Here is a 16,140-nt window from a genome sequence, read left to right on the forward strand (position 1 = left end):
TTATCTATCCCTAAGGCTCTCTAGATCTAATGTAATGGAAAAAAAATGGTTTCAAAAGCCAAAATACATATTAGATTTAGAGATAGAAACTCAAACCTATGATTTGAATGTTACAATTATTCGATGAAGACACCAAAACTGCGATAGTTATCATAGATCTTGTCTACCTAAGAGTTTTCCACTTGATTTCTCTCTTTATGGTTTCCAACATGAGAAAATAATGAGTTTCTCTTTCTTTTATGAGGGTGGCTAGTGTTTTTTTTTTCTAGAATCTCACATTTTTTAGTAGGAAGACTAAAACCCTAACACCTAAGGGGGTATATATAAGTTTCCTTATGAGCTTAAGTGTCTTGAGCCAAAATTACGCTTGGCTTACCTAGTCCTATCCATTTGGGTACTAATTAATCAATTAATTAATTAGCCCTAATAGACTCTAATGAATTAATTAGCCTAATCCAAAAAAACTATTCATAAAATCTAATACAACCTTATGTTTTTAGCAAAATTCCTTTATACACACTTATGAATTATATACCTAAAATACCCTAAAAAAGTGTGCCACCATGAACTAGGAGCTTAAGTAGGGACCACTGAGTCCCATAGGAAAATACTATTTTTCTCATAATTTAATTTTGAAGTTGACTCAACACTCTACTAAAAAGAGCAAACTACACTCCAATATCTTATGAAATTATAACAAAATAAAGCTCAAGTCTGCGACCTACTATCCATTGCATGCAGACTCCTCATGAACTGATGTCTATAGTCTAACAGGGTTATGCTATCAACCTATCAAGATCACCTCTCAAATCCTTGAGTTACAAATCCTCTTATTATGTGATCAACTAACATAGTTTAGCTCTAAGAAGTAAATGCCAAATTCGACTAAAGGAATTATTACAACTAAAGGTACACACTATCTCAATCCCATAAGATATCATGGTGACTTTATTGAGAATACCTGTTGCCATAAGCTTCCATCAACATTGACCCAATTCGTAAATAATATATAACCACTTTAGGGTTTCACCCATAGATCAAAGCCACCTATTAATTTTAGCAGAGACTCAACATCCTCTCAAGGTTAAGAGTCCATACAACATAGTAGCTTGATGAATCATGAAAACCTAATAATCTTATATCATGATTCACCGTAAGTTCTATCCAATGTTTAAACTACACATATTAGTGCACTCATCATGGAAAACCTACCTTGATGGCCAAGACAAGTCATCATTTCAATTAGGAGGTAGAACACTATAGTCTATATTAGATTGCCCTAATCCATGAATTGATTGTGAATAACTTATCATCTTGTAAGGGACCCATGATTTGTAACTTCTGTGTAATTCTTAATGCACTCAGGTCTTGTACAATGTAAGTTATATGGATCTAAATTCCCAAATCAATGTCAATGCATAAAAAAAATAACAGAGGAAAAATGAAGTCTAACTTTGTTACATCATGCTTTGTTTTTAAGGGCTCAATCCCAATAGAAGTGTAAAATAATCTTGCATTTCTAACTCTATCATGAGATTCAAGTATATTGTAGCTTCTGAAGCTGTAAAGGAAGTCGTTTAGCTTATGAAGTTCCTCATGGTATTTTAGGTAGTTCCCTTGGTTGTACTACCTATGGCACTATATACATTGTATTATGATAATGGTAGGGTAATGACATAGTCTAAAGAATTAAGAAACCACCAGAAGGGTAAACGTATTAAGATAAAGTACCACTTGATTCACGAGATTGTATAAAAAGATAAAGATGATTTAGTTGTGGAGAAGATATCCTCAAAAGAGAACTTAACAAATCCCTTCGCCAAGACTTCATCTAGAAAAGTTTTTATTTGGTCATAGTTATAACATAGGTATAACATAGGTAAAAATTGTATTCCTAGTATACTTTGAGGACTAGTGGTAGATTGTTAGGATAAAACCCTTAAAAGTATGACACAATGTAGCAATAATTGAATTTTATTATTTATAATAAGATTCTAATTTCTCAATTTATCTATCTTGTTCATGTAATATATTTTCTAAGCATTCAGACCTAACATCACTTGCATTGTACATGACTTGGTTGTATTAGAAGTTGCATGAAATATCCATGTCATGAGTTTCTTACAAGTAGATGACTTGTTCACAACATGGACCTAGGCAATCCATTTGAGGTTGTAATACACAACCTCCTAATTGGAGAGATGACTTATCTTAGTCATCAAGATGAGTTTTCCATTATATGTCTACTAGTTAATATGTTTACACATTGGATAGGACTTATGGTAAGTTATAAAATTAACTATTACGTAGTCATGACCTCACCAAGTTGCTATGTTGTTAGGCTCTCAACCTTGAGAGGATACTAAGCTAATGCTAAGGTGTTTAGTGACTTTGACTTACCAATGAGATCCTAAGGTGGTAATATATTTCCTATGAATTGGGTCACTATTAATTAAGGAAGATGACAATAGGTATACTCAATATAGGAATCATGATATTGTATGTGTTTGAGATAGTATCCTCTTGGGTGATCCTAAGGACATGTGATTAGGAAATTCATGGTTGTAGTAATTCCTTAATTGAAATTTGACATATGCTTATATGTAGTTAGATTATGCTAGTTGGTTGCATAATAGGCGGATTAGAGACTTAAAGATGGTAGAGGTAAACTTGAGAGATTAATAGCATTCACTTCATTAGATTACGAATACCAATTCATAAGGAGGTTGCATATAGTGGATGGTAGGTCATAGACTCAAGGTGAGTATCTAGTTTAAATATTATAAGATATTGGAATGCAATTGATTATCTATGTTGAAATATTGAATTGGAACTTCAAAATTAAATTTTAAGGGAGCCATTATTTTCTTATGGAACCTAGTGGTCCTTACTCAAGCTTATATTCCTTGGTAGAACTTTTATTAACAAATATTTGGGTTTTATATTCATATGTGTGCATAAGGGTATTTCGATAAATCCACAAGGTTGCATAAGAGCTTATTAATGGTCTTTTTGGATTGAGCTAATTAATTAATTAATTGGAACCTAATAAAGTTTATAAATTAATGACGACCTAAGTGGGCTGGATTAAGTAACCCAAGCCTAAGATAAGCTTAAATCATTTAAGCTCACAAGAAAACTTATATAAATCCCTTTAGGGGTTAAGACTTCACATTCTTCCCATTCAAATTTTGGAGAGTAACCCTAGCCTTCACTCCTTTAAAGAGGGTCTCATCTCCTCACATGCTAGGATATAACAAAAAGAGCTATTGGGTGGAACACCTGTTGGTCTACAAGATCCACATTAACTTTTCATTGATTAGATTTGATTTGAGAACATCCATATCACAAGTACAACACTTTTTCTCTAAATGTATTGTTTTAATATGTATTATGCTTTTGCTTTGTAAATCTAAAGAGCCCCAACGATAGTTTTCCATGCATATAAAGGGTATAGATATATGAATGGAGAAGTCTAGGTTTCCTACCAATACTATGATGCATGAGCTTTCATCTTTGTGAGAATATTGAGCTAGTGCTAAGGTAATTTTCATTGGCTTTGGCCTATGGATGAGACTTTGAGGTGATCATATATTCTTTATAGATTAGGTCACTATTGATTAAAGTAGATGAGAATAGGTATTTACAAGATAAAGACCATGATATCTTATAAATTTAAGACGATGTGCCTTCTTGGGTGATCCTAAGGACATGTGATCATGAAAACTATGGTCGTATTAATTTCTCAAGTGGAATTTGAATGTGCTCTTAAAGAGTTAGAGTATATTAGTTGATTATATAATAGGAGGATATGAGGCTCAAAGATTGTAGAGGTAATATTGAGAGGTTGATGCCATTCGCCTCATTAAATTACGAATACCAATTCATGGTTAGCATTCATGTAGTGGTTAGTAGGTCATGACCCAAGCTTCATATCTCGATTTAATATTACATGATACTGGAGTGTAGTTGATTGTCTATAATGGAAGGTTGAGTCAACTTCAAAATTGGATTCTAAGGAGCTAGTATTTTCTCATGGGTCGTAATTGTCTCGCTTAGACTCATATTCCTTAGTGGTACATTATTTTAGCGATATTTGAATTCTTTACTCGTAAGTGTGCATAAAGGTGTTTTGGTGAATATGTAATATTACAAAAGAGCTTATGAATGGTTTTTTTGGATTGAGCTAATTAATTAATTAATTGGAGCCTAATAGGGTTAATGAATTAATTAGAACTTAGTGGATTAGATTTACCTAAGCCTAATATGGGTTAACGTCACTTAAGCCCACAAAGTAGACATATATAAACCCCCTTAAAGGTTTAATGCTTGTAACTCCATTCATTCTTTCTTCTAGAGAGAGAGAAAGTCATAGCCTTAATCCCCATAGGGTAGGGGAGGGGAGGGGAGGGGGGGGGGGGGGTGTTCCACTATCCTTATATGCCAAGGTCCAAGAAAGAGAGTCATTAGTAGAAGATTGTGAGGTATTTAAGATCCATGCTAATCTTTTCGTTGACTATAATTGATCTAGGAACATCCAGATCACAAATATTATTTTTGAAGCCCTTAAATCTATGATTGTTATTTGTTAATGCTTCTATTGCGTAGATCTAAAGATCCCTATGATAGTTTTGTATGCATGCGAATGATCTAGGGCCTGGAATGATTTTTCCTAGTCATATCTATAGCCTATGCATGCATTCTATGATTTCCATGAGCTTTCTAATGTCTTAAGTTGCTCAAATTTATTTTGAAATATAAAGAAATAAGATCAAATTCAAAATATTAAGGGAAAATCAACAATTACAAGTAAGAGATAGGTTTTATGTGCTCAAATTCATATAAAATATTCAGAAAGACCCTTTAGAATGTTATGTTTGAGTCCTTATCAAGTATTCATCTTGGTATTTGTTTTATCTTTCAACGTTAGGGGAAATAACTTCATGCTTTAGATATCTATAAGCACACTTACTTCTCGGAAAGTAAAGCAATTCCCCTTAACATCCTTAATATAAGAATATGGATTTTCATTTTTATTTCTTCTAAAGATTGGTAGAAGTAGCACTAGTTGAGGCCTTTCATGCTCTTGTGGATTCACAAAACAAGAATATACACCAACTCCTGGTTAATAGAGATGGTCTCTCATTATTTGAATGCATTGAAAGGTATTGCATTTGGATTATTATGACATGTTGAATACCTTAATTCTCCATTGCTTTTAAATATGATTCTCAAAATTATCAAGTCTATATGAATCAATGTTTTCAGAACTAGATTGATCATTGCACTAGAAAAGTTATCAGTTCACAGTTCAATGGTCAGACTGGTGGTTTAACTGCGGTTGAATTAATAACGTTATAAATACATAATTTACATATTATTAAAATAAAAATAATAAAAAATTTAAAATATATATAAATAAATTAAAAATCAATAATATTTATTTTTTATCTTTGATATTATTTCAAATATGAGTATAAATATATTAATATTTTTAAGTTTATTAAATGAAATATGTATAATATTTAAATGTGAATATATTGAAAATGAAAGAAAATATATTTTAAATTTTATTCAATGAAACATGTATAATATTTAAATGCAAATATATTGAAAATGAAATAAAATTTAATTATTTAATTTCAACAAATTTTATAATTTTAGAAAATATTATATTATTTTTATTTAATATTATAAATCTTTATAGAAACGAATATATATATTTTTTATTTGCTATACTAAGCAACAAATTGTATGCAGCTAAGTGGTGCCCTATGTCCTTTATGGAAGGATTTTTCATTGATTTTTCTTAAACTTAAAATCATGAATCCCACATGAGGCCCTTATATACATAACTCATCCAAGCCATATATAATACAACTTGTGGATTCAAGGTGTAGCCCATCAAGTTGTGATAAGGGTTGGATTTTTGGTTACAAACCATTAAATGGAAGGTTGGGCTGGATTGAATGAAAGAAGAGAGAGGAGGGGGGAATTGAACCATTCGGTTCATGAAGAACCACCCAAGTCCAAACGGTTTGTGGCCATTTCAACCACTAGGCGGTTTAAGCAAGAGGACTATACTGAAAAGGCTATTAATTTGACTAATCGATTCGATCCAATTTTTAAAACATCGATAAAAACTTCCTACAAGATTTGTAGCTAAGTATATAATAATAAAAAACCAACAAATGTATCAACATCATTTCCCTAATAACAATGCTACTTTCTTATTCAAACTCTTTTTATGTTCAAAATAAAATGAGAATCGTTGAATTGTATTTGTTGTCAACAACCTATGGCCAAGAAAAAGAAGAGGGAAGGCTAGAATGTTGAATAGTGCGCTAGGTTGTCATCCTTGGGGCTAGCACTAATATGATTAAGTGTTTAGGGAGAGGTTATTAATAAATGATAAATAATAGTGCAAAAGGAAGTCACAGGAAAAGCCAAATATTTCAAAAATGATGCCTGCCTTGAGCAAATCGAAATTGATCAATGCATAGTGTGAAATTCAACATTAGGCTTGACTTCCATAGAGAGACAAATTTATAGTAGTGAGAAAAGACCTTTGGAGTGTAAATTAAGCAGAATTTCTGCAATTGGTCAAAATCGATTTGTGTTGATTGTGCGCACTCATTTTACAGCAGTTTTGAAAGTGGAAGATCCTTCCAAAAAGGCTTTGAAAACCAATTTCCCTTCTTCATCTTTTGCTTTCACTGATTCCATTTAGCTTCCCATTTGGACCTCAAATCCTTCCCTGCTTGAACCTTTCACAGAAAAGGTTTATCTTCTCTTTATTTTAAGTACTAAATCTATGGATTGGTTTTCAGTCATAATCAACATCTGTTTAATATAAATTAATATGAATGATTTAGGGTCGTCTTTTATTTCAAAATCGTGGTTCTCATTTAGGACTTTTCTCAAAGTTTTTGAAGAACAGATTTTGCATCAAAGATTCAAAGCCCTTATCAACAAAAACGTGGCTCATATTTTTTTGTTCTAAAAAAAACCTTGATGCCTTTCCTCCCACCTTCGTTTACCAACCGCGTTCTCAACAGGTTGGTTTTACAGACTGTACGCGATGGTTGAAGTGCTGAGGCTTTTGGCACAGTGGAGTACAGCTAATATTACCATCCAAGAAAGGGATAAAGGCGGTTAGGTTCCTGAGTCCATCTATGAACTTGGAGTCAAACTATGATATGAAAATCTAACTTTTTGCTGCCATTGTCTCCACCTATTATCTAGTACATTGAATGACCAAGATCTCATCTTGAACATCCAAAGGTCTATAGGAATTTTTCGGCCCTTATATCCACGAGATGCAGTAAAATTCTGCATGAACTTGAATTGAATACGAAATCTAGTAAAGGAAGTTGCCAGGTGATTATCTGCTGTGAAACAGCAGCTGCAACTTGGTGAAAGTGACACTTTAATTGCCCAGAGAGCGACTCTAGCTTCACCGCATCAGATGACAGGTCCTCTATGTGATAAAAAGAAGGCAAATCGTGTTTCTCTTCCGAGCATTTTTGAACCCTTATCCTTTCTCGGTGGAGACCGACGTGTGCCACAAGACCCACACACTGGGTTGTCTCTCTCGGTCCTCTCTATATATGTCTCTTATGCAATAACATTTTCCTAAATAAAATCTCCGTCAATGACTGGCAGAGATACAGGAGAAACAGATCTCTTCCTGTTTCTCCCTCAAATATAGATCTGGGCTTTCTTGATTTTTCTGTGGAAATGGAATCTGTGGATCGTGAAAGAGCAGGGCTCATTGCTCGTGGCTGGAGGTGGCCATGGGGTTTGATTGAGAAGTTTAGGGATAAGGTGGTAGAGGCTGCAAGGAAGGCAAAGAAACTTGGGCAGGAAGATCCCAGAAGGATTATCCATTCTCTAAAAGTGGGTCTTGCTATCACCTTGGTCTCATTGATGTACTACTTTAATCCTGCGTATGGCGATTTTGGGGTGTCTACAATGTGGGCTGTTCTAACTGTGGTGGTAGTCTTCGAATTTTCGGTAGGTAAGTGTTACTACTTCGAATTCGCTGTTTTGTTCGTGGCCTTATAAATCTATTAAACAACGAGATGTAAAAAGCTTTGAGACTAATGGCTTTTAACACTTTTTAACATATTTATCAGGAGCAACGCTTGGAAGAGGTTTGAATAGGGGGTTGGCCACATTGTTGGCTGGTGCTCTAGCTGTTGGTGCTCATTACTTGGCACATTTACCTGGCAGGCCAGCTCAGCCCATAATCCTGGGTATCTTTGTTTTCCTTGTGGGTACGTATAAATAGAAAAACTGTGCCACCCACTACTTCACTTCAGCCTCTTTCCACTCAAATGTTTCTTGAAATAGCATGAAGATTAACTGATTGATAGAGTTGTCGACTTGTGATGCAGCTGCGGCACTGTCATTCCTAAGATTTTTCCCTAAATTGAAGGCGCGATACGATTATGCCTTGGTGATATTTATATTGACGTTCAGTTTGGTATCTGTAACTGGTTATCGGGATGAAGAGGTGTTAGAGTTGGCCCAACAAAGGCTCTCAACCGTCCTCATTGGTTGCGCCACGGCTATGCTTGTATCCATAGGCATCTGCCCAGTGTGGGCTGGCTATGATCTTCACAAGCTGGTTGCTGGCAACGTTGAAAAGCTTGGGAACTTCTTAGAAGGTACATATAAAGAAAAGGGTGGCAGTAACCAAATGAATGTGTAGATTACTGAAGATAAACCCAAAGAGAACCGTACCTTTCACATTTTTTTTAATCTAATTTTGATGACTTACAAGTAAGTGAATTTGCAGGATTTTCAGAGGAATATGATAGAGTCTTGGACGATGGAGAATCCAAGGATAACAAAACATTTCTTCAAGGATACAAAAGTATTCTGACTTCAAAAAACACTGAAGATTCCTTGGTGAGTTGAAAGATTTGTCTATTTCTCTGTCAAAATTATCTAAATTCATGGACTACATCAAGTTACAACCAGTTTAAATTTCTCAATTTGCAGGCGAATTTTGCAAGATGGGAGCCTGGTCATGGTCGTTTCAGGTTTCGTCATCCTTGGAAACAATACCAAAAGATTGGATCCCTAGCTGGCCAATGCGCCTATCGCATTGAAGCTCTTAGCAGCTACCCTCACTCCCATATCCAGGTAGTAAACTCAACTCACAAACTAAAATTCATTGCCTTAAGATTCGTTGATTTAAGTTGGCTAACAAAAAGCCATAGCATAAGCTGCTTGCTCAACTCAGCTCACCTCACTCTGCTGTGATATCCTCACAGGCCCCCACAGAGATCCAAAGCAAAATTCAAGCGGCTTGCACAAATATGAGTACGGAATCCGGAAAAGCTTTGAAGGAACTAGCATCTGCAATCAAAAGTATGACAAAACCATGCTCTGTTGATCCCCATATTGTAAACTCAAAAATTGCTGCCGAATCCCTCAAATCGTTGCTCGAAACTCATTTTTGTGAAGACGTTGACCTTCTTGAGCTAATGCCAACCGCTGTAGTAGGTTCATTACTGGTAGAAGTCATCACTTATGTGGAGGAAATTGCTGAGTCTGTTCATGAACTATCCTCACTTGCCCATTTCAAGGATGCCAAACCCGAGCCCGAGCCCGAGCCCGAGCCCGAGGCCGAACCCAAACCCACACTCGAGCAACCACAACAACTTCAGCAAACAATTCAAAAATTCTCTCGCATGGACGGACCTCATCATATCATTACAATTAGTGGGTCATTGTCCATTAAAGCAAGTGGAACTGTCGTAAATGTTACAAGCACAGACGTTACAAAGGGCTCCAAAACTAAATCAAACGAGCGGCAGATGCGGCATGTTTTTTCATTCTAAGGCATGGGATTATCATTATCTTCACTTTTGAGTTCTGTTTCGAAAGTAAACTGCATTGAGGATTTGATTTTACACTTACAAAGTGAGCGACTTTGTGCTTTGCTTTACTTTATCTTTGTTGAAAATTATTTGTAAAATCTCACTTATTCTTTGATATCAATTAAATGTAAAGCATCAACATTAAATTTTGTTGTCTTTTCCTTACTTCCCAAGCCAAATTATTTTTAAAGAAATAAACACTACTAGTATAGCATATCTATCCGGTCTAATTTTAAAAAATAATTTGAAACTCAAAAAATAAACTCATTAATATTATAAATTTATGTATGAAAATTGGTTTATAATGACTATTATTTTTTTTTCTGCACATAATTATATTTTCATAATTTTTCTTACTATAAAAATAAACTTGAAATCATGTGACATTTTGTATTGAATTTATTAATGAGTTTAATAATTTCTAAAAATAATTTGGAACTCCAAAAACAGATCTAATTATTAAAAATATAATAGATAAAAATTGATATATTATAATTCATAGCTTTACTATTTCTCTTATACAAACAAATAAAATTTTTAAATTTAGGTAAATAAGTTATAATTTAAGTAAGACATAATTAATAATTTAAATTCTTTAATGAATTTTTTAATTTTTAAGAATAATTATGTTTTCTCCTCTCAGGTAAATGCATTCATCAGAGGAGTTAAATGAAATTGTGGGTTCATCCATACAAGTTATGCTTCTAAATAATTGCAGAATAAGGCAGTGTTTGAAATGCTTCATAAACCCTAATCATTAGTTGACAAGATAAAAATGCCCTATAACTAGTGATGAAACTCTTGAGGGTGTGGATTAAAGGAGCAATGAAATGAGATTGGTAATAGCATTACCAAAATCTGTTCTCCAAGAAATGATTTAGAGTACCATGGGCATTAGCAGTAATCTGTAAAAAGTTAGCACAATCACTTGAGAAGAAGGGGAAACATCTCACCTCAAATCAATCTTACCGTCTTCCCAATGATCAGGGAAACTGATACCAAATAACCAGATGAGTAATATTGATTCTGGGGTAAGCTTTCAAGGTCCCCCATCGGCTTCCAGCTTTCCAACCTTGATAATCAGCCAGGAAAATTGGAAGCCTTTGAGGGAGGTTGACAACTTCCCCATTTACTCTCTACAATTCACATCTGCTCTTTGTTGCTCATACTGGAAATTACAAACCTCCATGCTCTATATATAGGCAATCTAGCGGTAACTCAAAACACTCCAGACGCGCGAATCTCGCACTTATTATCATGATCTTTATCCATATCACTATTTCTTTTCACAACATCAAATTCGAAACCACATAAATTAGTATATGGTTTGCTTTTCTTCATCCACTAACGAGTTTATCTTGTTCAAACCTTAGAAAGGTGGTCACTTTGTCAACTACTGCACAGAAGTTTGATACCTATGGGAATATAGGACAAGTATCTGCATTGCCTCTTCACCCATCCCAACAGTCAGGCGAATGTATACTATCCCGAGAATTGATTCTTGATTGATACATACTTAAAGAGTCAATCCTAATGGAGATCATTCACAAACAAGATATGGAGCAATTATTCAGAATAGTTTCGCCCAGCCTTAGGAGCTGGGACAAGGCCAACTGTGTTGTGTTGATGAAACTATAGTTAGAGAAGGTCCCAGAAGACAGAAGGTTGCACATAGGTTCAGCCCAGCCTTAAACAAACCTGGGACTCTCTCATGGTTAGGTTCCAAATGGGATTTTCTCAGTAGACTACTGAAGAACTTTGGGTTTGGGATATGGTTGACCATAAACCTGCAACTTCAGAAATGAATTTATTCCAGTTGACTTAATAGTTTCAATATAATTCAGAGGCCCACAGGTTGTCCTTTAGGCAACATGAACAAGATGAAAGAAGTCTTTCAAGATTCTTTGTTCTTTCTACTTGTTTCTAGATATCAAACTTATTTCCTAAGGAATTATTGGACCACATTCCTCCATTTGAGCATGTGATATGCTCTTCCTTCTTTGTCATCCTGAAGAATTGATGCTTATTCGTATAATTGGCAGTAGTGATAGTGGCTTGCAGGTTGTAGAAAATATGAGTCTAATACCAATTTTATATTGCCAACTGCCAAACATGGATGATATTGACGCAGCCGCTTTGAGAATGAGAATGTCAACAAATCCACAATCTGCTATTGATCCTTGGAACTCAGTGAAAAGGCAATCAGCTGAGTAGAGAATCCCAATCTGCTAATCCACTTCAAGAATGTCAAACTAGAGCATATTCATATCTCTGAAACCCAGTGCCAATTATTAATCTCCTGAGATTGACCTCAACTTTCTCCACACTGGACATGAAATTGAAGAACTCAGACATCATAAACAGTGTTAGATCCATTATGTTAACCCTTTATAGGATTTCTAACAATTGTAGAATTCTTGTCTTTAAAATAAGTTATTTTGAAATATCAACTATCAGATTAGCAGAAACTTCCAAAGATTATCCAAACAGAGTTACCGCAGCAAAGCAGCAATGGTGTCTACTTTATTTTACAAGTCAAATAACATGGGTGGATATAAGCCTTAAAACTCTCTGTCACACCAAAATTCAGAGTTAGAGGAGGAAAACTACCTTCCACAGCTGCAAAAATGAAAGCCTGAAATTCTATTTACAAGATGACGCCCAGGTCAATTTGAAAAAAGAAAAAGAAAAACTGAAGAGCATATGTTCCACATTTTGCTAAGGGACACCAATCAACCCCCTCAACCATGATCCTTGGTTCAGTGTCTGCCCGACTCCACCCCAGCAGATTTAAGTGTCTCTGTGCGACGAGGCCTACACACATTTCAACAACATTGCCCCCAATAACCATATTAACAGTTCAATAACCATGAAGGGAGATTTTGATCAACTGCAGGACTCCAAGTGATTCCAGAGTTCATTGAGTAGTAAGTGTTTTTGAGCTTAAGTTGTCTCAAAATTTTCAAGCATATGCCCGAGGTTTTTAGTACTTCAGTTGTTTGTAGTTTGGTTTGTGGTATGAGCTTTAAAAGGAAGCAGCCTGTGAGAACTATGTCTTGGAATGGGCTCTTCTAATTTTCCTATGCCAGGGGATTTAATATGGCTCAGGCTTCATGGATTATCATGGTGGCCAGCTCAGGTATTTGAATTGCAATGTCTGCATGGTTTAGTCATTGGATGATATTTTATACCACCAGATTATACTTGGCACCAACTTAATTAGTTGCATAAAACAGTTTCTTTGTTTATTGACTAATCTATTTGACAGGTTGTTAATGAGAATCTGTGAGTAGAAGCAATAAAGCCGGTAATAGATCAGAGAATGAGGTTCTTGTTCGTGTGTATGGAAGCTATATCCAGTCAGTGGTTCTATCCTTGATTGACAGTACTTAGATTTCACAGCTCTTTTACATTTGTATGCTTTGGAATCTTGTGTCTCTTGCAGGTTGTATGTCGATCCAAGGAAATAATATTTTATATTATTTTTAGCCTAACTTTTTTTTTTCCCTTTAAATTTTGAATTTTATAATTTATGCATTAGTATATGTTTTTGTTAATTTTATTTTAATGACAGTGCTTTCTTTAACTTTAATATGTTTTGATTATTTTATTTTGTAAAATTATAATAAGGAACTATTTCAATAGGTAACTTCTAAACTTGAATTTGGCGCTAACATGGCCTCTATGGCCTAAAAATTATCATTTATAAACACCTTTCCAAACTTATATATTATCAAAATAGACTTCTTGATACCACGTTGGAGCCATGTTTTATTATTATTATTATTATTAACTACATTTACAAGCTTGCTTTGTATTTAGGAGTTGTGGTTTGAGTACAATTTTTAGAAATGATCTATAAATAAGAATTATTGTTTGTTTTTTTGGTCCATGGGATGGTCCCAAACCTACATTTTTGCTGACCGTCTCAGAATTAATGCTTCCTCATTCATCATTGTCACTGATTTTTTTTTAAATATTATTATTTATTTTAAAAAATCTTTGTAAACTCTTTATATCTTTGTAAATGCTTTGTTTGTTTTTTTTTTCCTTTGGCTACCATGCAACTGTCAAATTTTGAAAAAAAGAAAAAAGAAAAAACAAAAACACTTGTCTTACCACTCAATTTGGCAATTAATGTGACAATATTTCACAAAGGAAAGGAAAGCTAAATAACAAGGGCTAGAAATTAAAGTGACCGTCTTGTATATATATATATATGTATGGTACTGTTGAGTTTAATGTTCTTTTTTTTTTTTTTGGAAGCAAGCTAGATGATATTATGTTTTCAAATATGTAGCATATGGTTAAGGTTCATTGTTTTAAGATATATCCTCTCTTGGGTTTCTTATCTATTCTTTCTTCTTTTTAGAAATGGTGTGAAGACCAAATTTTTTAAGATAATGGTCTTGTAAGTCATGTTTGATGCTTGCACTATTTCGTATACTAGGGTACTCATTTTGGACGTCATCCAATGGTAGAAGTAAGGCATGAATCAACTCTCTCCCAAGGATGACGGCCAGTAGTTTTTAAGTTCATCCTTTTGCTCTCTTTGCATCCTATTGGTTTTTTCTAAGCTTCAATCAATATATATAACCTGAGTTTTTGTTGTAGTTTCTAAGGCATGTCTGATTGTGATTTTGTGGAGCTTGTATGGGAAAATGGTCAGATTATTATACAAGTTTTGTCTAGTACTAAACCATGTATGTTGTTTTTGTTGGAAAATGTCACTACAAGAAAACTTATTTTTCCTGACAAAAATTTAGGGGCGAATTGTAATTTTGTCGCTAAAAAGAACTTTTACCGATAAAATTTTAGATATCGTTGCTAATGTTAAAATTCTGAAAACTTTTTGTAACGAATTTGAATTTTTCGTCGCCAAAAGACATGGCGGGAAAATTTGGCGGCTTTTTTTTGGCGCAAACGCTATTGTGATGAAAAAAAGACTATTTGCCAATGAAAATATTTGTTACTAAATACAATTTTTTTGTGACGAAAATAATTTCTTTACTAAAAGTTACAAATTTTTATCCATATTTGCTTACAAAATGGTTTCATCAGTAAATATATTATTTTCTGACAAAATGAGTAATTTTGTCACTGAATAGTGTTGCTAAATTGTAATAGTAATAAGTCATATTGACAAATAGATAAAAGGTTTATGCTATAAAATAATATAATAGGTATTTTTTAAGACTTGATATTTAAATTATAATATTTTATTTATATATATAATAATAATACTAATTAAAGATTCATAAAATTAAATACTAGAATATAGATTTATAGAAATTTAAATGTTTTTTTATGTAATAATAGTATTGTTATGAAATAATAAAAAGGTAAATTATTTAAGCAATTAATTTTTATAGTGTAATATATATGTTATATTTTTTTTATATAGATAATAACAAATAATCCAAGATATAATATAAATTTATTTAAATTTCAATATTATTATATGATGTTAACCAAACAAAAATAATTTTAAATCTTTTTTATTATACAATGTAAAAGTTATTTTTGCAAGTTTAATATAGTAGTATTGAACTTAAATTAGCTATGAATAAGTAATGATCCTCTAATTTGTTCTCATTCAAAATCATGTCGTCTAAAGTAAATTTATACTAATATTTAACTACCTAGTTTAAATTAATAGATTTTTATAATTATTACTTGGTTTTTAAATAGTTTTTCATAATTGAAATTATCAAATAAATTACCTAATGTCTATAAAGACATTATATTTGCATAGAATTTCAAATAATACTTGTGTGTATAAAAAATATCATATATTATCAATACATATATGATTGCAATTAAATATTATATGATATAATATATGGCATTATATGCCTAACTACTATAATATTAATAACAAAATAAAAAATGTGTCATATATATATATATATATATATATATACACATATTATAATGGGTATATGAAGAAATTAATATATGAATGATATAAATTGTAACATTTTATAATAATCAACAGTATTTAAAAGCATATTTAATGTTAAAATGATAATTTATTTACTTTATAATATGTGAATAATTATTATATTTTTATTTCATTCATGATTTTTGTGCTTTCAATAATAAATTAAATGGAAAATAAAATTAAACATTTAAAATTAATAGATTTATTAAAACTTTATCTTAATATTTTAATATTTAAAATGTATATAAAATTTAGGTGTAAACATAATTATATATAATGTAGGCACTTTAATAACTCAAATAA

At 32.8% G+C, this 16,140-nt stretch overlaps 1 protein-coding gene and 1 long non-coding RNA gene across 2 annotated transcripts; both read left to right on the plus strand.

Annotated features, from left to right (window-relative positions):
* Positions 1-7,557: 7,557 nt before the first annotated feature.
* On the plus strand, positions 7,558-10,066 carry LOC100266673 (aluminum-activated malate transporter 2). Its single transcript, XM_002262727.4, has 6 exons — positions 7,558-8,020; positions 8,139-8,279; positions 8,400-8,672; positions 8,804-8,916; positions 9,010-9,153; positions 9,285-10,066. Exons 1-6 carry the CDS (start codon positions 7,741-7,743, stop codon positions 9,852-9,854), a joined length of 1,521 nt encoding a protein of 506 aa, XP_002262763.1. The 5' UTR covers positions 7,558-7,740; the 3' UTR covers positions 9,855-10,066.
* A 2,189-nt stretch (positions 10,067-12,255) lies between these two features.
* LOC109122763 (uncharacterized) lies at positions 12,256-13,381 on the plus strand. Its single transcript, XR_002030252.2, has 2 exons — positions 12,256-13,032; positions 13,162-13,381. It is a non-coding gene; the product is annotated as an uncharacterized LOC109122763 (long non-coding RNA).
* The last annotated feature ends 2,759 nt before the right edge of the window (positions 13,382-16,140 follow it).

The sequence above is a fragment of the Vitis vinifera genome, chromosome 6, assembly GCF_030704535.1.
Source record: "Vitis vinifera cultivar Pinot Noir 40024 chromosome 6, ASM3070453v1".
Taxonomy (NCBI): Eukaryota; Viridiplantae; Streptophyta; class Magnoliopsida; order Vitales; family Vitaceae; genus Vitis; species Vitis vinifera.